General features: G+C 43.8%; 1 protein-coding gene across 2 annotated transcripts in view; it reads left to right on the top strand.

The window, feature by feature from the left end:
- GPR50 (G protein-coupled receptor 50) overlaps positions 1-26,855 on the top strand; it is a 47,334-nt gene extending 20,479 nt beyond the window's left edge. Inside the window, exons 1-2 of one of the 2 annotated variants that reach the window (XM_055727417.1) lie at positions 12,355-18,968; positions 24,780-26,855. In XM_055727417.1, coding sequence (XP_055583392.1) covers positions 18,965-18,968; positions 24,780-25,645 — 870 coding nt within the window. In that variant the 5' untranslated portion in view covers positions 12,355-18,964 and the 3' untranslated portion in view covers positions 25,646-26,855. Of the gene's footprint in view, positions 1-12,354; positions 18,969-24,779 lie in introns of those variants that run through there. The other variant, XM_055727416.1, reaches the window with a different exon arrangement.
- Positions 26,856-27,240: the final 385 nt, after the last annotated feature.

Raw genomic sequence — 27,240 nt, 5'->3', positions numbered from 1 at the left:
ATTACGATTGGCCCAAGTAGGAAGCTTTGTTTGCATGTGAACTTCAGCTAGAGGTTACCTGTGAACAATCTTGAGATCCTTATGCACACACACGTAAATGTTAAGAGTTTAGAAGAAACCAGTAGTTACTGATCAGTGTAGTTAGCATTTTAATTCACATCTCTCTTCTAAACAGAACTTTTCCAAAAGCGTCTGCCTAAATTTAAATGGACTGTTTATAGCAACCAGCCAGTAATACAATATACTAAGCAAAATATGCTGAGCATATGAAACAAACAGGGTTACTAATCCATGAATAAATCATAGGTTCAAATCAAGTTGCACGAATGATAGTGCCCATTTAAAGAAAATGTACTGTGTAATTCAAACTGTTTCAGAATTAATAATAATAATTACATTCTTAATCACCAGGAGGCAATGTTTCTTTCCCTTGCAGCTGAGGAAACCTTAGTAATGCAGGATTTCTACTTCTCTAGATGTAAGGCTTTAATTTCTCCATAGCAATCATATCGGATGCGTGCCATTGTATGGGATTATTCCCCACTGCTGAATGGGGAGAGTCAAAGAAAGATTACAAATTTGGCCTTGTATACTGTTTTAGGAAGAGAATGGCTTTGACTGTTAATTTCTCTTCTATGGAAAACTGCCATGTCCAGATTTGGGATTTGGTGTTTGGAATTAGAAAAAGAAGTCAAAATTCCCTGTAGACTGAAGAAAGTAGATTCCAGGTTGTCAAAACACTTTGTTACTGCTGAAACACGGAAACATGTAAATGTGCGTACGAGGTAAAAATGAATATTTGCCTACAGATAAATTGAGATGAAGTAAGCTGAAGCACGTTTACTTATCAAGCCAATTCATTTAGTCATTTCTTGATGAAAACTCTGTCCAAACATCAGCATGTTTCCCATGCAGATTTTGGATTTTGGCGCAGCAACACTTTCTTTACTTGACAGAGCGCGCTGTCTTTGAAACCACGTGTTGCTGGCAGCTCCACACAGCTGGGAGGGGGCCTGGCCCCTGGGTCCTGAGCCCCCCGCTCTGCCCCGGGGTCGCAGCTCCGCAGCCTCAGGGACACAAAGCTCACCCCTGGGAGGAGTGGCTGGCGGGGACTGGGCAGGAAACACAGAGGTGACCTTTTTATCATGGATAATGTCTTGTGCAATGAGTCATTCCCTAAATGGTGGAGGCATTACTTTAGGTAAGAAGTACATCTCATCTGGGTAACTGGGGTGGCTTCAAGTCTGGGTGGCTTCTTCCACCAGCTGTGCTGTTTGTCACCGGTGGGAGCCTCGTGCCCGGTGCAGCTCTCACCCCAGCAGTGTGGTTATAGCTTTCCTGGAGATTGCTGGGCTAACCAGGAATGGTTAGGCTTGAATGGTGCAGCCTGATCTTGGAGGAGACTTGTAAAGATCTGTCAGATAAGCAAGGATGCATTTTCTGTGAATACGTCCTAAATCTTTTCCGGCCACCATTCAAGTGTGGGCTCTTACAGAAGCAGCTTGTGCCAGGCACAGCATCTTCACTCCCTGCCTAGCCTCAGCCACTGCTTTCTGGCATATTTTCTTCTCCAGTTGGGTAACTTGTTAAGTGAAAGCTTTGTGCGTCAACTGTCTTGTAAGATTTTTTTACAGTTTCACTGTAGTGGTGTTTAAAAATGAACTCTGTTATTGTATATGGCTCTGGAGCGCTTGGCTGTGTGTCAGGGAGGAGCACTCCCTTAAGGAGCATTATCTCCCTGTTGCTCAATATGTGTCTTGAACTTTTCTATGGGGCAGCTCTTCTGGCAGCTGCTGGCAATGGGGCACGGGACCTGATGACCCTCAGGTCTGCTTTGATGTGGCTGTTGTCATGCCGAGAGCGTTCATCAGCTGTTTGGTCTTCATGAAGTATAGAAAGCGTTACCTTAACAGACAGAGCTCTATGGAGTAATTCAGTGTGGTAAATATTGATCTTATTTACCCAGTTTTCTGAATACTTTTTGCTTCTACTGGCAGTCAGAAAGTCTAAGACGTTATTTCTATTGAGAGCTGAAAATACAGGGTACTGAAGCAAAAGAAAAACAATCAAAATGTGAGCTTTCTGCAGCTTTTGCAAGGAACTGCATATTGTGACCCCTTGCCTTAGTGCTCTACGTCATTTCTGTGGAAGCCTGTTATTTATTATATTGGAGATAACTGTTCGAATTCATCCATTGTAGATGCATAAAAGTATGTTCCCACTCAAGAGGGAGAATTTAAAGTTACTTTATGAGCAAGTACTTCCTGCAGTTTTTATTTTTTGTGGTGCTTGATGTTCTTTATCCTCCTAAGACTTAAAAAAAAATAATTCTTGCCTTGAGATGAGGTGGAGTTTGAAGAATAGAAAAGCACCAGACACAACTTCATCACTTGCCTACAACCCCCTGTTAAATACATCCTTCAAAACCATTTTTTAGAGTTGTTGCTGCAGAAGCAGTGAGAGCATTCACCCTCGCTTCGCTATGCCAGGATCAGCCCTCTCAGGAGTGTCCCAAGTAGCAGAAAAAGGTGGAGGAGGGGATTTACCCTTGAGACTTGTCTGTACTGAGAAGGGAAGTACCAAGTGGGTGGATTTCCTACAGCAGCATGAGGTGTGCCACCACACTTGCATTTTCCTTGTCCTTTGACTGAAAAACAGAAGAAAGCACCAAGGGAGTGGGATAGAAATGAGAAGAGAGGGATGGTAAGGACATGAAGGATTCCCTAGGCTGTGGGATGTGCATTTATGGGTCTCATAATAGGACTCATGTTTGCAAATGTTTTTCTGCTTTTCCTAGTAGGAAGCAGTAATCCAATTCTGTACTCTTAAAAAGAAGGATCATTTATGTTCTCAGCATGGATGCTATTTCCAATTTTCCACATCCTTTCAGTGCCTCAATAATCTCTTGTGAAGATACTGTGTTGTTTTTTTTTTCTTTTTTTTAGATGAGGTTGTGTGGTGTCCTCCACTAAGGCCTCTGTGACTGTATCTCTGGGAAATTAGTTTTGCGAGGCATATCACATGATAATGTGTGCCAGAGTCAAGAATCTGTGTAATTATCTAAATGACTGCATACTCTGTGAGCTGTAGAGTTGAAGTTGTGGCTTCTAACCTGGGCTTTATATAATATCTAGTTTTGTCTCATAACTCACATTATGTCATTGAAGTTTCTAAAATACGTCTCCGGACCACTGGTAAATTCGGAAATCTGTTTTGCCCTGTATTAGGGATTGGAGGAGCTCTTGAATGATTTGTAATGAACATTGATCATAATTATAGGCATGCCATTTTTTAGGCTTTTGAATGTGTGTCCCCTCAATGTTTGTGTGACTGTTGCAGCAGCTGCAAATACTGATGTAAACACAAGACCACATCCATGCAAAGAAATCTGTAAATGATCAGAAGACTTTGATACGCACTGAAGTAGGGCTTTCCTTCCCTGGACTTTAAATAGCATCAGCAGGAGTTATCTTCCCAACACATTTTTACTTTTCTTCATAATACGGAGGAAAGCCAGCTTTGCCTTCCTTTACAACGAAACCCTGTACATGGGTAATACTCCCACTAGATCCTGATATCAGGTTTTTAAACCATTTGCACATTGCAGGAGAATGTATAAGGGAGGGAGGGTAAATATTTAGAGAAGAAAAAGGTACTGTCATAGCCTGAAGCTAGTGGGTGTGTGATACAGACACATCACCTACAAACGTGTCGTAGGACGCACCGTGGTGAGGTAAGGCACAAAACATCCTTCTCATCGTGTGCCCAGAGGTGCTGGACCTGACACTTCCAAGAAACAGCGGACTTGGGTTTGTTTTCAGAGGGCTTGTTCCCACGCAGTCTCTAGCATGCTACCCTGGCTCAGGGCTGCACGTTGCGAACAGAGCATTTCATTTTCCAGCTTTGCCTGTGGGGAAATGAATTAGCATGTTTTAAGACTCTCTGCTTCTTCTTGCAGAGGTCACAACTGATTCAGTGAGAACTGGCTTTGGCTTCCTATGACACAACGGTCTGAGGGGAAAAACATCTGTGAATCCTGGCTTAAATGGATAATTTGAAATGCAGATGTGTCATTCTGCCTGGCCCTGATGTCCACAGGGGCAGGGCTGAGCCTGCTGCTGCTGCTGACATGGGTCTTGCATTGTTCCCTGGAAGTGTCAGAAGTGGAGAGCAAGCTGTGCTTTTTGGGTCCCTTGGGGAAGCGTTCAATGCCCTGACCCACTGACTTCCCCAGTGGTCCCTCTGTCTTTGTTCCCTTGCTCGCTCACAACCTGTCTCCTGGTTTTGCCCTTCCTTCAGGCCAATCCTATATGCACGCAACAGGGAGAGAAATGGGAGGGGATGGATATACTTTTCTTCTTCCAGTTCTGCAGGCTGGAGCCGTCCCAGGAGGGCAGGAGCGCTGTGCTCCTGCTGTGATGTCTGTCACAGAATGAATCTGAGGGTGGCTTATGAATTTAAAATGAACTAGTAGCAGTTCTAAGCATCGTCCTGCACGTCTTGCTCTTAGAATCATAGAATCTTTCCGGTTGGAAAAGACCTTGAAGACTTGCTCCTGATTTTTCTCTATTCATGGAATGCAACCTCATGTTAGAGAGGGAATTGTCCTGCTGGCTCTGCAGCAGGAAGGCAGTACCAGAGGAGGGGACGCTTTATTCATCAGCTCCCAGCGCTTTCATCTGTGCTGCCAGCCTTTGTAGTCACACCTGCGGGTACCCCCGGAGAGTAGGAAATCCACTCAGACAGTTGTGTGGCCATAGGTGCATAGTGCATCCTACCAGTAGTGTTTTCTTCAGGCTTTTTCTCACTTAAGACCCTTACGTCGTCTTCTTGTCATTCTCGAACATGTTTCCTCCTGCCCTACTTCATGTCTCGAGAATGAAAGAGTTAAAAATCGGCATTAAGGGGTTTACAGGTAACTGTTTATTTTTACTGTTTCCTGCAGGCAGAGCTCAAAGGTTGAGCATCATTCCTGATGCACTAAACTCTGTTTCTGCCTGAGAGGGCTTCCTTCCTGATGGAGCAATTCTTTAGTCAAATTTTCTTTCCCAGCCTTCATTCCAGAATGTGACCAGTTAATATTGGGTAGTTAATACTGGAAGGAAATTTGGCCTTCAGTTCTTACGTTTAGGCTTTCCCCTGTTGGCTTTCAAACCTGTGGGACTTCTGAAATGTTGAGTTGCGAGTGTTTATGTGTTTCCTTCCAGGGGAGTGGGCAATGGGAGGAAGTCATCCATTTCCTAGAGTAATTTTGGAAAAAAAAAAATGTGTTAGGAGGAAGGATAAAATAGTGGTTTTGACATCTTCAGAGAAGGTTTCCATGTAATACTTGGAAAAAAACCCACTTCAGTTTTATCAAGAAAGTAGAAGAGCTTGAAATCACAGTGAAGTATTCTGCTCCCATTTTGTTCATTCAGAAAATGCACTGGAAGTTGCATTTTCTGAAGTACTGAAGAACAAATTGTGTTGTAGCCGGAGCCAAATGCTCTAGTTCCAAATAAAAGGTTGTTTGTACAACCCATGTACTGGAGCGTGCCAAGCAGCCGGAAAGCGCACGACAAGAGAGCAGCGATGAGGCTCTAGATGCAATGCTTTGCCAATCCTCCCATTTTCAGGTCTCTTAAACTACAAAGTTTCTCTTGCTGCTTGGATGGAATAACACAGGTCTGGATCCCATGAAGCAGTCTGCCTTCAGTGGCCTGATAAAGTGTTCTTAATTTTCTGGAATAAGTTAATTTCATTTAGGTAAGGGAAGGCAAAAAAAGCAGGCTTTTCAGGGCACTGCCAAGTAAGAAGATTAAGTCAGCATCAAATCCATTAGCGAAATGATTTATCTATGTTAGCTAACACCATTTCAGCCTCTTTGTCTTGCCTTTTTTGCCTTTTTTTCGTTTTTTCTTTTCTTGGGTGGCAATTTAGGTAACCCACAATCATGCTGCTGTATTACAACATTACATGGTGGTTGTTCTGCTTAAAACTAGGTTTACTGCCCTCTTAATGTTTTTTAAGCAGATTTAGTTTAGGTTTATTCTTTTTATAGCAACTTTTTCTTCTGTGATGGTACCTTTTCTTGGAAAACTCATGGGACTTCATTTCTGGGTATATGCAATCCTAATTGTTGGAGGCTACTGCAGAACATGCCTGCAATGAAGAAGTTGCCTCTGTTAATTGCACAAGGATATGTGTCCATTATTATTCAGTGTCAGCTTGGAGCTTCCTTTCAGGAGACCTGTGTCTGGTCTCCATGGTGGGGCCTGCTTGTGCCTGATGGACAGAGGTTCTGGTATCACTTGAAGTCTAACCTCTGATGGAGACTTTTTCCACCTTTGGGTTATTTATGACATGCCTGTCTTTTGTGGATCCTTTGCTAATGTCCTGGTCTTGGATTTTGCAAGTCCTACCAAGAAACATGTATGCCAAGTGTTATCCCTGCCTTCGTTAGTCGTGCTGAAGCAGTTAGGACTTCAGGGAAAAGTCTTGGTTTAGAGATTTCTGCTAATAACTCCTTGCTCAAAATGAGCTATTCAGTTTTCCTGTTCCAGGCTGAGGCATGGAAAATGAGTTAATTTGACTTGAAGCCAGCAGCATTCTCTCAATAGTATTGCGATGTTACATCTGATTTTTCTGGTCTTTAGCATCATTGATACACAAGATGAGTTAAATATTGAGCATCAAAATGAAGCCAGTTTTCCCATAGGCTGGTTCTGCGTTGTGTGAATATGAACTCAACTAATACTCGTCCCAGTTTGTGGTTTTGTAACGACTAAATTACCCAGTTTTCTGGAAAACTTGGTCACCCTACACATTTTTAATGAGTACAGTCACTCACAATACCCCTGCTCATCTGGCGACCAGTTTCCGTTCTACAGAATTTATTTTTTTTTCCCAGATAAGTCATTCAGTCTTCTCTAAAATGTGAATGAAGTTGGCCTTCAGGAACAAAAATTACTGGAGAAAGCTGACATTTCATTTCTCCAGGAAACAGGGATGAAAACCAGGGATGAGCAGCACTGATACTCTGAGGTTTATACCTACAAGAGAAGAGTGTGTTCATGTCCAGCTGTTGTTGGTAGGTGCTTTTACTATGAAAGCCATCTTCGTGTGTTGAAATATTTGTAATTTATGGTTTATATAGCAAATATGTAGGAGCAACTTCATGTCTACCTCAACACAGGGTCTTTTAGGGTGGTTGTGTGGATGTTCAGGTTGGTTTAGCTCCTTGAGCCCATGAGAACAGCTTGTTGGTGTCCAGAGTCTCCAGACATGCATCTTTGTTCTTGATATTTCCCTGTTTCTCAAGGAGGAGGGCAACAGCTCTGTTTTATGTGATACTGTGATTACTGGAATTGACTTGCTGAAACCTGACATTGTTGTAATATCCCAAAGCAGCCTCTGCACGTGCTTCAGCTCATGCTCATCTTTCAGGGAGTCCGAGAAACTTGTAGTATTTACCATAACAATGATTTGCAGTGCTGTGTCTTCCATAATTACCAGACCATCTGAGGCTTGTAAAGAAATCCAAATAAAATGGAGTAAAGAGAATAGGTTGGTTCCTGTCAAAGAGCACTCCGAGGTCCATAGTGCAGCTGTAGCTGCTTCTGGTGCAAGACTTCTTCGCAGACACTTCTGCAGGTATCCCTTCCATGGAGTCACATCACCTTTGAGCCTCTGCCACATGTGTTGAAATGTTCCCACAATGGGCCGTGGGAGCAGAGTCCTGTAGCGTGTCATGCTGTGCGTGCGTATGGGAGGCATGGGGGATGTTTTGTTCTTTTGATGAAAATGTCATTGCTTTTGCTCTCAGTACCTCAATGTCCTTCACGTGTTCCTTTCCTGAGTAGATGTTGCTGTCACATAGCAATGTATTGTACAGTTGCTGGTAGTTTTAGCTGCTTCAGTCTTCTTGGCTATTACATAGTGCTATTGTTATGGCCAGGGTTACAAAGCTATGCTGTTGTGCATAGACAGCAAAGCTCTTTTTCCTGGCTCGTGAGCAAGTGTTCAGTTTTGGGAAGCCAAGAGGTATGTGTGAGCTTTTTGTTAAGTGAGACCCACTGGGAGACGTGCAAGCAGCAGGAGCCTGAAGGGGAAATCAAGGCCAGACCTCAGTTCCTGAGGTCATGGTCTCTGGGAACAAGGAATTAGCTTCGGGCTGCAGTTACAAAGAGGGAATTGTCTGCAAGCTGTGTGACCACCTCTGTTCCAAACCAGGCATAAGTTAAACAATCAACACTCATAGTTTACCCATGAGTCGCATCACTGCCTTCTCAGATGCTGACCTGTGAGGCTGTAGGCAGCTTCTGCCTTGAGCCAGGAGGACAACAGTGTGTTTGTTTTCATGCCGTGTGATTTACAATGGACCTTTCCAATTAACCCCTAGAAATCAGCTGGTGAGGTTTCTTTGGAAGACATCTTTGGGCACTTGCAAACCGACACAGGCTGCGATCATAGAAGCTTTGAAAGTCTAGGAATGGAGCAGGACCATTTTCAATTGCGTCCAGCTTAGACCATGGAAGATTTCCATGCCAAGTGGAAGCTGCAGGATAACCGCTGGATGCAGTGGTCCAAGTTAGGAGTTAGTCAAGGGCTCTTCTGTTTCAGACCACTATTGTTACGAATTCTCAGGGATGTTTGGTAACCCAGCTAGCCCCGTCCTTTTCCCAGGCCAGCAACTCCAGTCCCAGCACCTCTAGCAGCAAAATGTGCTTCTGATACCATGGTGGGGTAACGGCTTCACCTAGTTGCGTGGGAAGAGTGTTGCCTACTGAATTTACACTTGCATGTGCTGCAATTCAGCTTTTCTCATCTAAACCCCACCCGGCTTGGAGGATTGAGGAGAATTCCAGGACAGGTAAATAAGGCTGTGCTTCTGCTGGCTTTATCCCACTTCTTTCAGTTGTTCTTGCATATCGCAGGCTCCTGCACAAGGCTGTTCAAAACGAAGTGTTTAGTTTGGGAGAACTGTCTGAGAGCCAAAAGGTGAGCGCATCAGAAATACTTTAATTTCTCTTTCTATTCTGCCATCCACTGAACAATGTCCTTGTACTGTTCAACATCGATGAATGCAAGGAAGGCAGATCTTCTGCTGGCAGAGCAGGAAGCCAAAACATGCAGAGGTAGTGGTTTGCTCAAGGCTACATGTCAATTAACTGGGAACGTCCTTGCCTGAAACAAGAATGGGTCTCTTATTTGTCCTTACTGTCAGTGCTCCAATATAAGAATAGCTCGAACTAATTAAATGCAGAATTAAGCAGTGCGATCACCTCCTGCCCTCTAAAGAAATACAGAATAAAACCTGTCAGCACAGCATCCTCATGCTGTGGGATAATCTGGGCTGTCTGGCTGGTTAGGTACTTGTTTGGTTTTTCGATGTTCGTTTTGGGTGACTGAAGCAGGATCATCCTGTCCCCTCTGGAGATCAGCATCCTTCAGGCAAATGTATAGCTTGGCTTGCAGGATACTTATGAGTCCCAAGCATTTCTCAGTGGCTGCTGTGGTACCTCTACAAAATCAACTTCAGGTGTGACCTGTGTAAGCCTTGTGCACTCCTGTGCCCTGCTGCCAACTCCCAGCAGCCTGCATGGGTGAAACCAGTGCCTGGTGGTGTAGAAAATTTGGGAGTGCTGGTACTGGGAGACAGGTATGGCCTTGACCTATCTGGGAAGAAGGAAACATGTGGTCTGTTCCAGGACTACATTCATATTGATGGTACAGACCCATCAGCATCCTCCATGTTGAGTGTTCGCATATTTTTAAGAAATATTATAACACCAAGTGAATAACGGCAAGATCCAATCTGGTAAGATTTATTACTTTAATATTGGAGGGTTCCAGTTTATACCAGATTAACATATTCATAGGGTTTTAAGAACCGCTTGGGTATTAACAGTTACCTTTTAATCTGAAATCTTTGCAGAGGTCTCATGTCACTTCTGCCCTAATCACTCAGCCTGTTTGAATTTCTTTACGTGATATTTTGAGACTAAATACGAAAGAGGGAAAATGGCCCTTACTTTTACAAGCTCCCATTTGGTTTAACAGTTGCTGTGAGTTCTGTCTTGGCTTTTCAGCTGTATTTGCCACTTTGGCAGTGTGGTTTTGGCTGTCAGAATCTTACAGAGTTGTCATGAAGTGCGGCACTTTTTTCTTTTCCCCACAGCTGTTATTTGTCATTTTATATAAATCTGCCTTGTTAAGAGTTTTATTCCTGAATAAATGGTAAAAAGACAGTTAGTGTCAGAAGGCAGTGCTGGCCATCATGAGAGTTTCTGCTTTGTTGCTGATGTAGAAGCCATTGCTCTCCTTTTAAAGGGTGTGTTATGTAGCTGAATTTGGGAAAGACTTAGAACTCCTGAGGGAACAAAAGCTGGCCCCTTCCACTGTTCTGCCCTTTCCTATTGCCTTGTCCTAATTAGCAGTTAAACTCCATGCCCTGCACTCCTGGTGCCAAGATGCCGGTTTCTGGCCATTGCTTGGGGTTTGTGTTTTCATTGCAGTGCAGTCAACACCGTGTGTTTCTCTGCTGTGCTCCCAACTGAAGGCTGTTACATCTGCTGAGATAGCAGACAGGGGCCTGTGCTCCTTGGGATGCACCTTCCCCAGCCTGGAGCTGGGGAGGTTCTTGGGTGGTTCAGACTGGAGAGTTTGCTGCAAGAGCTAGCCTATGTCATTTTTTGTAAATCTGTTACCGAAGCTGCAAATCCTGGTTTCTTCTAGCTCTGACGTTACAAATAACTCTCTGGATCCCATAGAATATATACAGATACTTGACTGAGCTATTTAAATCTTCAAAAACTTCATGTGGTTGTGCAAGGGTGGTCCTGCCAGACTGAAGATGACCTCCTTGCTCTCAGAGGTGTTTCCTGAGGTGCCTAAATGAATGTACAACCAATGTCGGTGCCTTCACATGCCTTTCAGGGAAATGCACATCATATCACGCCCTGCTGCCAGCTTTGCTCAGAAAGCAGAGAGCATTTGCTGGACTCCACGCAGTTTCTCATTAATGTGCAAAGCTCTCATCTGTTTCCGGCAATGTGCCAAGCAAATTTTTTGACAGAATTTCCTCAAAGCTCTTTGTAGTGCATGCTAAGCTTGCCTTAGATCTCCCTGTCCTGTCTGTGTATCTAACAGCTTGCTTTTGGGGCTCCTGATGAAGAAGGAGGTGGGCAACATGCTGTGAGTTTTTGTTGCCTACCTTGATATATGCCTGTGATACACTCCTGCTGAGCACTAGAGATTCTCATCCTTTCTAACCCTGTCAAATCAACCACCTCTCTGGAAGGTACCTTTAATGATATGTGATATTGCAAATAGCTGTAAGATTTCATGATGAATGTATGACATCGGTGTTTGGGTTTGGACACGAGGGTGTCTCACTACAAGACTGTATTAAGCCCATGCTTCAGTTCATCCTTAAATCTTTTGTTACTTTGGAGTTTATTGATAAACAAAAATACTTCACTGGGGACAGATAACAACATGGGATTTCAGCAATTAGATGAAAAATATCAGTGAATCCTACTAAAGAGAGGAAATGGAGGGTCACAAAAGGCTCTGAAGAGACTGGGAGGCAGGAAGTAATATCTTAGGCTTAATACATGACAGCTCCTTAAAAATGCTCTTCTTAGATAAAGAAAGTCTAGGAGTGGAGAAGAGGGCTTTTCAGAAATTGCATGGAGTGAGTGAGGTTTTTCTTTTAGAAACTTAGGAATCTTGACCATTTCCCTTGTCTTTGAAGAAGATGGCACATGGAAGTGTGCCCTCTAAAACTGAGAAATTCCAGCACTCAGGAGCAGAAGGCAGTGTGGAAAGCCATAGCTCTTCCTCTGTTTTGCCCCTGCCTGGGGGCAGGTCTCAGCTGTTGAATTATTCCTTTGTTTCTGAGCTTGCTCAACCAGCACTTGTCTAAACATCTTTTTTTAGCAAGGCAGCTTGGGTTTGAGTAAGGGAAATGTCGATCAGGAAATGCTCCTTTGTGTCAGTAATTTTTAGGAGGAGACACTGTGTCTGAGATGTATGGTCAACCGACCTCCCAGGGTCCCTTCCAGCTCTGTTGTCACCAATGGGTTTCACAGCGATACCCTTGGCCATACAAACACTGAAAGGGGGGGCAGAGTCTCCCTCACCAACCACCAGCTGGCTGAAAAGAGAGGTCCATGCGGGATTGGCATGGAAGGGCTCGCATGCAGCCCTCTCTGAGCCTCCCTGGCTCATAATGGGAGTCAGAAGGCTCAAGTTACCCCTTACCACTTTGAAGTATCCTGATATGGATGTTAAGGAGTTTTAGAGAGAAGAAATCTCTGTGATTTATTTTGTGCTGGGAAAAGTTCAGCAGAGGTAAAAAGGGAAGGGGGGGGGAAGTTTGGGGAGACACAGAAAGCACTGTCACTTGGTGTTGATTCTACGACTCTAAAAGTAGGCTTGCCCTTATCACTACAGATGAGAAAGTAGGACTTGGGGGTATTTCAGGATCAGGAAATTGAGCTAAGTACCTCTGAGTTTCTTTGGCTGACATGCATGGCCTTTTTTTCCATGTCTTATTCTTTCTGGTGTTTTTTGCTGAGGGCAAAATGTTGTTTGTGTAAGAGCAGAATCCAGCGATGCTCTTGTACTGGAAGCTGTTAATGGCAGAGGTGTCTGTGTCTGCCAGCCTCATCAGTTATGACCTGGATATTAGCTACCGTTAGACTCCCTGTTGAGATCCATGTTAGAGCACACCCATTTGAACAATTTGTTCACGTGGGCTCGTGTCAGAACATGTCGACTGTGGACTTTACTGCAAAACCATCTTTTCTGTTTTAATATACCCACCCATTGCACCTCTAAGATAATCGATTAAGTTTTATAAGTCATTAGGGAAAAAACCGAAGCAGATGCCTTCCAGCAATACATTTGGGACTCCCTAGTCCAAGTTTCTCACATCAGTGATAGTTTCTTGTTGCCCATCCTGTACCCAGCCTTGACATGAGTCCTGTAAACCCTGTGGAATATCTGGAGCAAAGCTTTTGATGATGTTCTGGGAAACACTGTTTTTTGGACTCATTTCTGGGAAAATGGAAAAGATCCTTTAGGGCATACATTGGTTTTTTTAGGTAATTTTTTCCAGTATCATTATTATTCTGATTGAATCAGCTTTAGCTGTTTGCATTGGACTTTTGCCCATGCAATTGTATCAGAGCCCCTAAAGTGTTCCCAGGTGAAAGTAGCTCTCCATTTCCAATGGGATTAGTAAATAGTTGTGAATGAAACAGGAGGTCCAGAATACATTTTCTTGTACTTTCTAGTCTCAAACTTACATGCACTACTTCTCTCACAGTTCACATAGTGTTGACAAAGCCATCAAACCTTGGGTCTTTTTCTTTCCCCATCTGTAATGTAAGGAATATTAGTTGTCTTCCTAGCAGATTGTGAAGGCTGGATGAACAGTAATTTAGGTAGCTCAACCCTTTCCCTTGCTGTGGGGCTGGATGCTGGGTTTGGAGGGCTGGCTATGCACAGGAACGTAAGTAGCTCCCCCCAGATACGCTGCTTTCCTGTCCCTTGTTGGTACCACTTCTCTTCCAGCCTCATCCTTGCTGCATGTGCATACTGTGGCAGTACCTGCTTCATTGCCAGGTCTCGTGTGAGGCCACAGGAGAAAAAAAACTGTGGACAGGAAGGAATTCTGTACATTAAATCTACCCCATGTTTCTTTTTTTATAACCTACTTTTATAACATTGGCTACCAAGTGTTTGAAAAAATATATTAAGGTCATCAGAAGAAAACCCAATCAACTGCAGTGCAGCACTGTAAGGCATACCAGGACCATGCTGTAGCCTACGACAAGATAAAGGAGATAAAGGGGATCCCATTTACGTTCCTTTTTCCTAACTCTGGTGGGAGCTGTGCAGAAATATCTTTCCCTGATTATCACCCTGCTACTGCTCTAACACCCAAGCTTTCATTTAGGTAACGTCTATTTGATTCAGTACTTAACTAGCAGACCCTATGTTTTCAGTGCTGAAAAGGTGAGCAGAAAGGAGATGGTTTGTTACAGTGGTTGGTGAAAAGGCCATTTATGAGAAATCTGGTATGTGCTCAGCACATCTCCGTCCACAGCGGGGTGTGCTGGCCCCTGCTCACCAGTCATGTCAGTGAGGTCTTTGCTCGACCAGTGAATTCCTCACCCCAAGCCCAAATCAAGGAGGGACTTTAGAAGGCCAGCTTTGGTTTAGGAAGACATCCATCCTCTGGCTGATCAGATCTTGGGGTGTCAGGATGAACACTGGGTGTGTCAGACAGGAAGACCCAAGTAGGCTGAGTCTGGAGAATTATCTGAGAGCACCAGGGGGAGAGTAAAGACGGAGGCAAACAGGCCTGCTTTCCCTCCATCTCCTGCCAGCCATGTTTTTAGCATGTTTATTCTATGTGTTTATAGCAAGAGGATGCTGCTGCTGTGTAATTACAGTGAGGACAGATTTAACAGCTAAGGCAAATTAAATGCACCTCTGCAGTGTTCATTTGCCTGTAAGCAAGTCTGCTTTCCCCCTGCAAGTTATGCAATGACGACTGTTCTCCTTACATCCCTGCATTCCCCTTTCCTTGGGCTTTGACGCAGGACAGTTTTTCTTAATTAATAAACCTAAGATTTGCCCTGTAATACTGTAAGACAAGTGCAGGCCAGTACAACTTCCATGTAATGCTTTTCAAGACAGCTTGCAGAGGTAGCAGATTGACAAGCCCACTTGCACTGGGTTTGTTTCAGATTTGCCCTACCTGTGTGAGATCAGATTTTCGGGTTCAAGGACTGGCATTTGTTTCCAAAACAGATGAGAAAGGGATTTTGGCTAAATAGTGTTTCTGGCACAGAGTAATCTCTCTTGGCAGTGGAGAACAGGAATTTCTGAAGTTCCTGAGGTGGCAAGGGAAACAGCCCTCCTTAGAACAACCCAGAGTGGGAAAAGGGGATAAGCTTCCTCCAGACACAGGAACCCTTCTCAGCATCCCTGAGCTGAGGATGCTCAGAGCACAGGTGCTCTGTCTCAGTGTGCGTACCCAGCATAACTCTGGTCTGTCAGCTCAAGTTCTTCTATTACTATCCCTCTAATCATTGATTTAAGGCTTATTTATTTCATATGTTAATTACTCCTGTGTCTAAAAATTAGCTCTGTTTTTGTATGGCAAGTGACTTATGTTAGTCTCTTGTTCTTGTTGGACAGAATGCGAAAGGAGATCCTGCTGCCAGGATCAGAATGGGTCAGAGCTCTGTCCCGAGCCTCCGTTAGAAAGTGAGGCTGGATTCGGGGCAGCATTTTGTGTTGTGCTGGTCTGTGTCCAAACTGAGCACTCTCTGTTCTAAGCTCAGCTTGCTCTCTCCTGAAGTTGAGTACTGCACAATACTACTTCGTTTCAAGTCTGAATCTTTAAAAAGGGCATTAAGGTGGTCTTGAAAAGGGCATCTGAATTTGATATTACAGCGTGCAATGCAACCCAAAAGGCACTCCATGTGTATGACAAACAACCCTTATAATAAAGAAGTGCCTTTAGGGTTTCATAGGGGAAAGCTGGCTGCTTTGAGTCTCTACCTCTTTGCTTTGGACAGTCCTCACCTCATACAACTTCTTTGGTCCATCCTAGAGGCTTAACCAACAGAGCAGCCACAGTCTGAAAAGGTGTTGCCTGTGGCAGACTTGGAGAAGATTTGGTCCAGAATGAATTAAAGGCTAAATGTCCTTCACTGATAGAAGCATTTTTGTGTGGTGATTTTTTTTTTGTTGTTAGCTTCATAATTTCCATCTACAATTCATAAGAGTTACAAGGAAAAAAAGAAAAAGCCTTTCATCCCCACCAAATAAATAGAAAGAGCTGGGACTGGAGAGAGACTGATCCATGCGATTGCAAGGCTGGGAGGCCAAAACAAGCTGTTAGTGGTGGCAGGGTGACACCTGCTCCTTGCAGTGGAGGTCCATGGGTGTAGTGACTGGTGCTGTCACGAAGGTTTAGTCAACAAACTGTGCTGGTGAAGCAGGAGGAGGAGCAGGAGCCAGCTCCTGGCTCAGCTGAGGCGGTTCGGCAGGGCTCACCAGGGCAGTCAGACATGATTTTTATCACTAAAGTCTGCTGTATTCAGATCTGAGTATATGCTCTGCCCGACAGCTGCCTAGGAATTGGTTGCTTGCACATAGCTTCTTTCCAGGCCAGAAACACACTTTGACCAGCACCAATAGCAAAAGAGCATTATTAAGTCTATTAGGCCTGAGTTCACAGATTTTATTTTAGAATTGTAACAGATGGCAAATGGTGGTGGTACAGCTGCCAGGACCAGGAGAGGATGGATGCTGGTTTGTCATTTCAATGGATGCTGGCAGTAACTCACATTTATGTTTATACAGGGCCTTTCCTGTTTCAGAGCACTTTACAAACCAGGTGATAAATAACGAGCTTGGAGTTAACACGGGCTGGTAGAGCTCATCTCTGCGCTCCTGTGGCCAGTGTGTGAGGGTAAACGTAAGGGCATCAGCCTGCACTTCCTACATAGCCTGGATGGGAATTAGGCAGCTGCTTAAAATCACATAGTACCACTCAGCAGGGATTTCAGGCAGAAAAGCAGGGTAAACAGCTCTAATTCGGAGGATGGTGCTGGTAACCAGTGTGTCAAGTGGGAGTTTGGGTAGCTAGTCTCACTCTTCTACAGCTGCAGGAGGATTTGTTCAGACTCTTCCCAAAGACCTGTCAGCTCCCACAGGAAGCTGCCCTAGGGAATAAGTAGCCATCAGCCATGCTGTCCTTGAGGAGTCAGACACTGCAGGCCGTGCTGCGCGGGCTCGGCTGGTGCTGACGGGGTGCTGAGGCTCCCTCTCGCTAGGTGCAGATGGGAGGGTGGCCCCAAGGGCCTCCTGCCTCCAGCACTTGCTCTCCATCTGCCTTGCTGGGACGCGCTGTGAAGGCAGCCCGTGTTTCCGAGCTATCTGAACCCCAAGCATTTGGAAGCGATACAGGGAGGAACTTTTAAGTTGGTTGGCTTGCTAACTCTAACCTGGCTGCAGGCTCCGAGTTTGATGAAGATAACAGTTAAATGACAGGAGTCAGGGGCACGTAAGCAGATGGGGTACGTTTTAGCACTTTTTTTGGTGTATGTTGAGAGCCAGATGAAGACCACCACGTATTCCTCCTTCATTACTAGCAGATCTAGTTGCCATCATTGCATCCAGGAAAAACACCCTAACAAGAGCTAAGTTTAGAAATCCAGAAGATTTCCCTCATGTGAAGGGTCAGAACTTCCAGGGAAACACAGGAAGGAGTCATTAAAAGGCTCATAGATGAACAGAATGTGCTATTTTAAAAAAGTTGAACATCGTTAGGGGTAGGTAAAATGTCAACTTGACATTGTTTCCCCTTTCTTTATACTATCTTCAGATCATCGTTTCACGAAGGTGTGCCTAAGTTGAGCCAGACATGTTAGGATTAATGTGGAATAACAGGGGGAAGTTTGCAAAATAGTGTTTCTCTGGGGTGGTCTAAAAACATCTTTTGGATTTTATAATATCTGAAACTCTGAATAGGGGGCAGTCACTCTGCACTGGTACCAAAAGAGGGCCGACCTCTTTTTCAAGGTCCAGAAGAAGAAATAATTGAAATAATTTTTATTCAGTTGAGAGTGAATGTCCAGCTACCTTCTGCATCACACTGCGGGAAAAAATCACCTCCTTTACATTGTTTCCAGTGTAATGGTAAGTGATATAAGGAAAGATAAGAAACCATGTGAGCAGGGCTGGTCTCTAATTTTCAGCCCATTTCCACAGACTTCTGAGCTCAGAAATGACTTTGAATCTGGATGGCCTTAGCCAAATGAAAGTTATGAATCTCTGGGGTGTAAACACTGCAAATGATTGCCCTTCACTACATTCAATCAGAGCAGCTGAAGGCATGGCTCAAATATGTTTTTGACAGCAATGCAATTAAAAGGTCATGACCTAAAAGTAAATCTTAAATCCAGTAATCCAGTCCTCTATCTGGCAGTGTAATCAATTCCTTTCTTAAACCATCAGCCAAAATAATGTATAGCGCATAACAAAATAAATGTAATTGAAGTGCTGGGGAGCTGGTCCTTTCTACTTCAGTAAATACTGTGAGGTTTTTCTCCTCCTCCTGGAAGTAAGTCTTTCTCACAGGTCCAGAGGGAAAGGCAGCTTTCATGCAACTGTGGTGATATACTGATGAGATGGCTCATGAAGCTTGCACTCGTGATGCCAAAGTGATGCCGAAACATCTGGTCATGAAGAGCACAGGAGGAGGCTGAGACTTCACTTTGCAGAGTGCCTCCTGCTCTGCCCTGGCCTTGCTCCTGCGTGGATGTGGGGCTGGCACAAGGCAGGAGGCAGCACTAAGTGCCCACAGTTTTCCCATAGGGAACAATGCCAGTAAACCAGGTAACGGTCGGTAGCCCAGGGCATACTGCTGTTCTCTGAATTCACAATTGTGCTGAGAGATCTCAAAGGACTTTTGCCAGGAAAAGTTAAATTATTCTGGAGTTTTCTGCTTTTGTCTAGGACCTTCATGATGTTCTTAAATTGGATATCTCCATGTACTCTAGCCTAACATCCTAAGGATGCTGTGGGCTGGCAACACCTCCAGTCCTGTCTGTTCATTACCCGCTGTATCATTTTATGCAGCACAGTCAGAAACTGAGACCAGTGGGCAGCCCAACTGCATTGTCTATTTAACTGCAGGAAACCAGGCTTTATCCCCCTCTGAATCCTGATGGAGCAGTGATAACAGATAATTGATTGAATGCTTTTTACTTTCTTTTGTTTATTTCTTTTGTTGAACAGACTTCCTAAATACACAAATCAAATCCTCAATTGGAATTTGTGGATTAATGACTTGAACAACATATCTTTTTTTTTTTTCCTGTTGCCTGGATCTTGGGGAGGGTTTCTCTGATTTTCACTTGTGCTCCCCTGTCAAACATTTTCAGTTGTCAAAATGGGTAAGTACACGCTGGACTGTTGTACAAGCACGTCGGATGCATCAGTGCTTATCAGAATGCTGAAAAGAGGCAGCAATTAGCCGTCTGGGATTTCTCATGTGCCATTTTGTTGCTGTGTGTGCAGTGTTCACAGTGCCCTGGAAGCCAAGAGTTTGCATGGAGCAGTGACATGGGTTGTAGTCCCCTACAGAAAGATGATTCTTAATGGTCTTTACTGGGGTGAACACTGTCTCCCCCAAAGTGATCCGTTAAGAGTTTGTGATGTAAGAAATGCTTGTCGGTGAGGGCTGCAGGATCAGGATCCCCCAACACCCCAGTGTCATTATCTGTTTAAATTACAACAGTATGATTGCACACACTCAATGGTATCTTTATATTATAAAAAGAACAAAATTGATTGGAAAGTGTTTTCTATGAACTGCCGTTAGTTTGCAGAACCGAGTATACACTTCACGTCTGCAGACTGGAGGTTAGTGAAATATAAGGAAATGCACAGTGAGTGGCAGGTAAAAATAGACAAGAAAAGGAGGCTATCAAAGCTAATAAAGAGTCTTGTTGCATGCTGAATAAAGCTTTTATTACTTTATCTTTTTGCTTGGAGCAAACAGTACATTTTGTTTCTGTTTTGCAGTGAACATAAGCTTTGGAAGGTTAAACAGAGAGTGTTAGGTTACGGTAAGTGGTCATCAGAGGCTTGCTTTACAGTCACGGCCTGTTAAATTGTTTACTGAACCTTATTTTATATATATATTTCTCTGAGATTGATGTGAGTCTTAATTCCAGTGTATCTTCTTGTGGATGTGAGTGTTGAGTTTTTTCATAAAACTTGAAAGGAGAAACATGAAGTTTTAAGACGTTTTTTATATAAACCACAAATAGTAAGGTGTCACTGTAAACATGCCAGTCACCCCAACAAACTTTAGCGTTATGTCACTGTGGATCTTAGCATGTTTTTCTCAACACAGGTTTCTATACCTGCTGTTCTAACACCGTCAGCTATTCTGGCTACAGCCAGACAGGCACCAGAATCTGATCTCACTGCTCGAGAGAGGTTGGGACAGTGGGGGGACTGCTCATGCAGCGAGCCCCCACGGGACTCATGTCTGTCATGGGTCAGCTTCTCACCTGCTGGTCTTGAAGCTGTTGTATGTAGTTTTCTTTGCCTCAAAATGCTGTGCTGGGCACCAGCTATTTGGGAGCAACTCAGATGCCTGCAAGGTGGTTGGCAGGAGGGGCACCCTGGGCAGCAAAGCCCTCTTTCCTCCTCAGTTGGAGCTGCATGCTGCCGGGCGAGCAGAAGTTGATCCACAAAACTGTCTCGGCTTTGGTGCAACTCCTGTCACTCAGGACTTTTCAATTTCGGCATTGAGTTTACAGATAAGTGTCGGCCTCAGGCTGCATTGAGTATCTGTATCTTATTAACCTGAAGCAAACAGTTCTGTAATATCTCAGCAAGGAATGTCAGCCAGAGAGAGTTTCATATGGATAACAGAAGAAGAGTTTTGGGTGCTTGCTATGGACATTCTGAGATGTAGAAGAACAGCCAATTTTCAGAAAAATATTTTACCTCCTTTCCCCCTAAGCCTGCCTTAAATTTTAACCCTGCTTCTAGGTTCAGGATACCGAAAACACAGCCTGTGTGTACTAAAGGACAGCCTGCAGCTGCTGTGTGGGAACAGCAGGGAGAGGCTAGATCTCTGCAACTGGAGCTTCTGCACCAAGGGATTTCCAACAGCCTCTTGAGGCCGGCAGGGCCAATGACCCTTGTATTTGTACAGCAATGCTCAGTTAATCTCTGTAGAAGAACGATGTCCTTTTGTATGAAAGTCAGGTGCTGTTTGGGCAACCTGCCACTGAAGACCTTTATGAATGTACTTTATTGATCTGCAGAACTCGTTGCGGTATTTCCTAGCACCAGGACTTGACAGTAAGTCCTCAGATAACCTGTGTTGTTGGATAATCCAGGCAAAATGAGAGGCAGGGCCAGGGAACTGCTGGAATAGAGGAGCAGGCTGTTGTAGTGAGCAGAAATAGGATTATAGGAGTATGGGATGCAGGAGTGGAGCTCAAAGGCAGGAGTACTAGGGCAGAAGATGTTCTGGGATAAACTCCCTTTTGTATTACTTGCACGTGCTTATAATCTCTGCTGCTGGGCTTCAGGTTGTTTCGTGGGGTTTTTTTTCCAAACACTTCATGGATAACAGGCTATCATACATCTATATAGCTTTGTGTTGGACCTCTATAATGTAGAAAGATTTATATCTTCTCTGAAAAGGTGGCCAAGTCTGTATTGCCAGTACGCTTGTGACGGGCTTGCCTTTCTCCAACACAGCTGGGGAACAGAACACCGTGGCACATCAACCAATTTATACTAAGTAGAAGTTAAAAACAGGACGGAAAATGTGGAAGCTAATAAGGAAATATAGTCACATGCCCACAAAGAGAAAATGATACATCTGAAAATAGTGTCACAGAAGCAGATAATTTTAAATTTGAGATAAAGTCCTGCTGGTATTATTTATGGGCAGGACTCCTTTGTTTTATAGTGGAAAAAATGTAAAAAAAATACAGTAGTGAAGATCGTTGGCAGGACACTGCTCTTTACCTTCCCTAAAAGCCACTCATCAGATGGCTTGCCATTCTGCAGCGTTTTTGGGAGTGAGGGTCTGATCTCATCCTACAGAGGACAAGGATGTCCACAGGGCCCAGCACATGAAGGTCACATAGCAGACCAGGGATGGTGAGGCTGAAGCAATGTTTAACTCAGGGTACTCCTATTTTAATAATTAGCCAACAGCCAGTTCCCATGCTTTGAAGGGTGTGTGCTGCATTGGGGGCATGCAATGTGTCCCCTCTTTTCAGTACTCAGTTGTTAAAAATGCACTGATTTTTCAGAGGACTGACTGGCAAGTGGCTGTTATATCGGTCTGACCTTCATGTTCATCTCACCAGAACAAAAACGTGAAGTCGACCACATTGCCAAGTAAAATGGAAGATGGGTTTGGTTTTGTGCAATAGTACTGAGTGAACCTTTCTGACCTTGTTTTCAGGCACCTGACACCCTGTCAGGGAGATAGGCCTTCTAGCTGATAGGAGAGCCAAGATTGCAAGGTGAAAGCACAGAACAGAGGATGGCAGGTTTGCTCTCCAAGTAGAGGAGGAGATTATTCTTGTCTTGATAAAATCGTTTCATTATCTCCCTGCTGGAGCAACATGCAATGAAGTGCTGTCAAAATAATACACTCAATACTGTGCTCTTGGATTGAATCCAAGCTACTAAATCCATCCTGTGAATATTATTTTTATAGATTTCCACACACACCCCTATATTTTTACTTCCTCCCAACTATTCAAGTTAGTGAAGAAAGACTGACAGAGACTGCTCATTTCTCCCAGCAGCTGGCAGTGATGTGAGGCTAATTGTCCCTATGATTTTGCTAAGTTTTGGATTAAATTCACTGATGTGCTGTCTTAAGTAGGGAATATCCAGCTTTGTTCTGCTTTGCCTGATTCAGAACTGGCTGTTGAATGCTGCTGTCTTTCATCCCCAGAAAACGCAGAGGCTTGCTTTCCAACCACCTGTGTATATAAATGTGTATCCAAGTGGGACAGGTACCAGTGAAGAGGGACAGTTGTAGTCCCATCAGTGGAGTCTGTCTCCAGCATCCTCTGGAATCTCCTAAATTGGGTTGCTGATAACTGTCTGTCTCTGTTTTGCTATCTTGAAAATTGTTTTTGAAAACCTTTCCAAAAGGCAATTCTAGTGCTGGGGACACATTGTGCTTTTTGTTGTGCATATTTTGGATCAAATGAATTAAAGTTTTGCTGAAGAGCATTTCCTATCTGGGGTGCCTGCATAAGCACTAAGCCTGGCCACAGGTGGTTGTGCCCTTCACAGTGGGCATAAATAGAGGTAATTATATGAGGAACAGGTTCAGTGACTGCATTTTAAAAAGCTCCAAATAAGATATTAAATCCGCAAAAAAGCAGCACTGAGGCACAGCAGCCACAGAAGTTGTGCGCTGTTGTAAACTTGTGTACGTGAAATCTTTCTGTCAAAAGATTTCAGCACTTCACATGTCCTCTGCTAATACTTATTTTTAAATGATGCTTTGTGTCAGCTGTCTCAATGCCACACTGCCATGGGCTATTCTCAAGTCTGAACTGTTTTCCAGTCAGTCTTAAGTGGACCCTGCTGCCTGGTATGAACTATTGACTTGTTCTGATAGGTTTCATTGGCAACAAACATAGCAACGAGCCAAGTGCAATGGCAATGCAGTTGTCGTTTCTGCCAGTCCTTGGGTGTATGTTCCAAATACTGAAGCCAGTGACCTAGCTGAACTGAGATCTCAGAGAGTCATTTCATCAATACTATAGAAAAAGGCCTAATTTTAGTGGTTTTTTCATATCATCTGGTAGACAGCAGGATATGAGAGTTTGAACAGAAGGTGCAGGTGTGATCAGTCAGCTGGGATGTTGCCTGTAACACACAGGGGCATAGGTGTTAACACCTTAAACATGTTAAACATAGCCTTTACTGGTACTCTAGTAATATATTCCTTCCTGCCATTGCAGATATACCTGAAGATAGCAGAGTTAGGAAAAACAACTAATTTTTCTAGTGCGCTGTCCTCTAACTGCAATGTTGAGCTCCTCCTGAAATGAGTTTGTCTCAGTTGTCAAAAAGCTGAATACTGATAGATGTTCTTTTCAACATTATAGCTGGTCCTGTAGTTACACCAGTTCCCAAAAGACCTCAAGGTTCCTTTCTTAATGCATTCCTCTACTCTGACTGGCAAGTGGAACAGAAGGGCTTTTTGCCTACCTAAAAATACACCAGACTCATAAAATGAGCAGCAACTGCTTTTAGAAAGTCACTGGTTGCCCAGGTCGTTCGAGGCTGCTCCACACAGTGGAGCTGATGGGTGTTGTCCAATGCAATGTGCCATTTTCAGTTCAGAAAGGCTTAAAGTATTTTCTGTTTGTACAGACTCTCAGCTCTCTTTGTTTCAGATTCCATATGAACAACCTACAGCGTATACTCTGCAGGGATGGCTGACGGCAGCTTATTAATCATATTCCCTGCCCAGGTCCAGACAGTTTAGGAGTGACTGACCTCCCATATTGCATTGGACAACTTTAATATTAACAGAACAGGAAAACATACCAAATAAGATAAGCACCTAAAGGCTGGCTTCACCAAGGCTCCCGGAAGAACACATGCTCCTTAGCATGAACACTGCAGAAATTCTCGTGAAAATATACCTGTTCACATGCAAAAGACCAAAAAAGACCTTTCCCGCGCAACTGCTCTCAGTGCAATGAATAAACCACTGAAAACTTAACCTGCCCACCCCAATGATGGACAGAGCTTATGTGAAGTGTCACTGTGTGATGTTAGAGAAAGTATCGTGTCCTATATAGTATTTAAAGGAATGAAGTTCTCTGCAGGACAGTGAATGCTAGGTGGCTGCCTGCTGACTACAGTCGTGCTGGCTGATTAACAAGGAGAGTGAAATCCTTCTCTTCTTCACAACTTAGAGGAATGTTGGAACCTGACCCCCAGCTACAGCAGAGTTAAGGGTAACACTTCCAGTTTAGAATTTTCTTAAGGTGGAATATGCAGGGTAATCATGCTAGTTACTCTGTTTCCATCACTAGTAGAACAAAGTCTGATTTTCTAGGGCCTCAGATTCCAAATGGAGGGTAGAGTGAAGCCCATGAGGAGAGTTAGGCCTAAAGAGGAGTTCTGAGTTGCAAGCTGTCTATCTGGACCTACACTCACCTCTCACGGTCTCTTCTTTTTTGTAGGCAACATCTTTGTCGTCAGTTTGTCTGTCGCAGACCTTGTAGTTGCAGTTTATCCATACCCTCTGATCTTGAGTGCCATTTTCCATAACGGATGGACCATGGGAAACGTTCACTGTCAGATAAGTGGGTTCCTGATGGGCTTAAGTGTCATCGGGTCCATTTTCAACATCACGGCAATTGCAATCAACCGCTACTGCTACATCTGCCACAGCCTTCAGTACGATAAGCTCTTCAACCTGAAGAACACCTGCTGCTATCTCTGTCTGACCTGGATACTCACGGTGGTGGCAATTGTGCCAAACTTCTTCGTTGGCTCCTTGCAGTATGACCCCCGGATTTACTCCTGCACCTTCTCCCAGACGGTGAGTACGTCGTACACCATCACAGTGGTGGTGGTTCACTTCGTTGTCCCACTGTCTATCGTGACATTTTGCTACCTACGGATCTGGGTTTTGGTGATTCAAGTCAAACACCGGGTGAGACAAGACTGCAAGCAGAAGCTCAGAGCAGCTGACATCCGGAATTTCTTGACTATGTTTGTAGTTTTTGTCCTTTTTGCTGTGTGCTGGGGACCATTAAACTTTATTGGCCTTGCTGTTTCAATTAATCCTTCAAAAGTGCAGCCACACATTCCAGAATGGCTTTTCGTCCTGAGCTATTTTATGGCCTATTTTAACAGCTGCCTCAATGCTGTGATCTATGGGCTTCTCAACCAGAATTTCCGGAAGGAGTACAAAAGGATACTGCTGACACTCCGAACTCCCAGGTTGCTATTCATTGATGTGTCCAAGGGTGGGACAGAAGGAATGAAAAGCAAACCATCTCCAGCTGTAACAAACAACAACCAAGCTGAAATACACTTATGAGTCAGAACAGTGCTATTTATTCTGGATTACAGTGGTTTATAGAATATATAAGAGTCTTTCTATGTGTGCATTTCACAGCTGGTATTGCTGGGCCCCTCACGCAAAGAAGGAGCCTGCTACCTTTCATGCTCAGCTTTTCGCTGCGACATCAAGGCTTTGAGTAAGGATTTTCAGAATGGAAATGACTCATCTTTATCTTTTTTTTTTTTTTTTCATATGCCATCTTTAACCATGTGCCTAATTAATAAGTTTGGTTGCTTTTTGCCACAAGCACGCCAATACCCTCCAGAAAGGAAGCTTCCAGAGTGCATGAAGAAATGCAGTTATGCTTGAAATGCAACCTTCAAGAGCCAGCAAAATTGCCATATATTACAAAGAAACCTTTCTCCCCCCCACCCTCAATTCTATTTTTTTAGCATTCACGTAACCAAAACTATAGCAAACAAAGCATAAACTGCATGACTTTTTACCTTTTCAGTTAGGTATTAATAGTATTAGCCAATAAGCATACATATAGGCACAATGACTTCCACTGCATGTGTGTTCATTTCCCTTTTTCTTTTCTCCTAAGGTTTAGAAGCTATCCTGGCAAAAGCCAGACCTAGTCAGTGTCTGGTGCACTCATTTTAATTGAATATCTACAGATATTGAGTACCCTTGCACTCTCCTTTCCAGGCTGTGAGTAAGAATATAACATATGACATAATCTAATTGCAGGAAGATTCTTGGAGCCTGATTCCAATTTAGGCAGTATCCTGTCATGGCCAGAATTCATGCCAAATGTTTTTCAGAAGTCTCTGCTACATGACCATCACAAAAAAGATGAACATAGCAGAGTCCCATCTGTTTAATGTAGATGCTGGCTTTTAAGTTCCAGTAATATTTACACTTGCAGACAAAGGGAGAAGAGGAAGGAAGTGTTTGTTCCAAACTTGTCTCCTTTTTCCCACTACATAACATGAATTTGATTGGGTGAAAAAAAACCAAAACAAACCCTGGAGAATTTTTTCCCATTTTATTCCTGTACAAAAGCTGTACAAATTCATGGGCCTGGGAGAGGAAAGCTACTTAAGCATATTCATACATCAGTTCTCAGTTAAAGCCTGAATTCTGTTATCTGTGTCATTGGAAACAATGTCCTGAAGTGCTGGAAAGGACAGTATCACATTAGAAACAAGCACATGGGCAAAGATAAAGCTTTCTTTAATGGGGTGGGTGGGTGGGTGGGGGTGTGTGATGGCAGCTGTCTGTATATAAGACTTCTTTTTTTCCTTAGCTTCACTGTGAATTCATCTCCTTATGGTTTTAAATGTGTGGATCCTGCTTTGAAACAGTCCCATAAAATCAACAGGTAGAACTCCCCTGGTGCGACTCGACCTTCAAGCTAGCAAACCTGGCTTGATGCTGGTGTACTGAGAGGCAGTGGGAGCTGTGTGATGGAGAGAAGCAGGTCTGAACACTGTGGGTCTAATAAGGACAGCAGCCAGTCCTGCTCCTGAGCAAAGAGTGCAGTCTTCTCTCTTGGATCGTAGTCAAAGCAGGACTAGTTCCCAGGGCTGAACCCTGAAACTTCGCAGTAGCATGTAGGTGCCTAG

Source organism: Falco cherrug, chromosome 15 (assembly GCF_023634085.1).
Source record: "Falco cherrug isolate bFalChe1 chromosome 15, bFalChe1.pri, whole genome shotgun sequence".
In the NCBI taxonomy this organism is placed as follows: Eukaryota; Metazoa; Chordata; class Aves; order Falconiformes; family Falconidae; genus Falco; species Falco cherrug.
The sequence above is the reverse complement of the archived record's forward strand: the minus strand, read 5'-3'. Positions and strand labels throughout refer to the sequence as shown.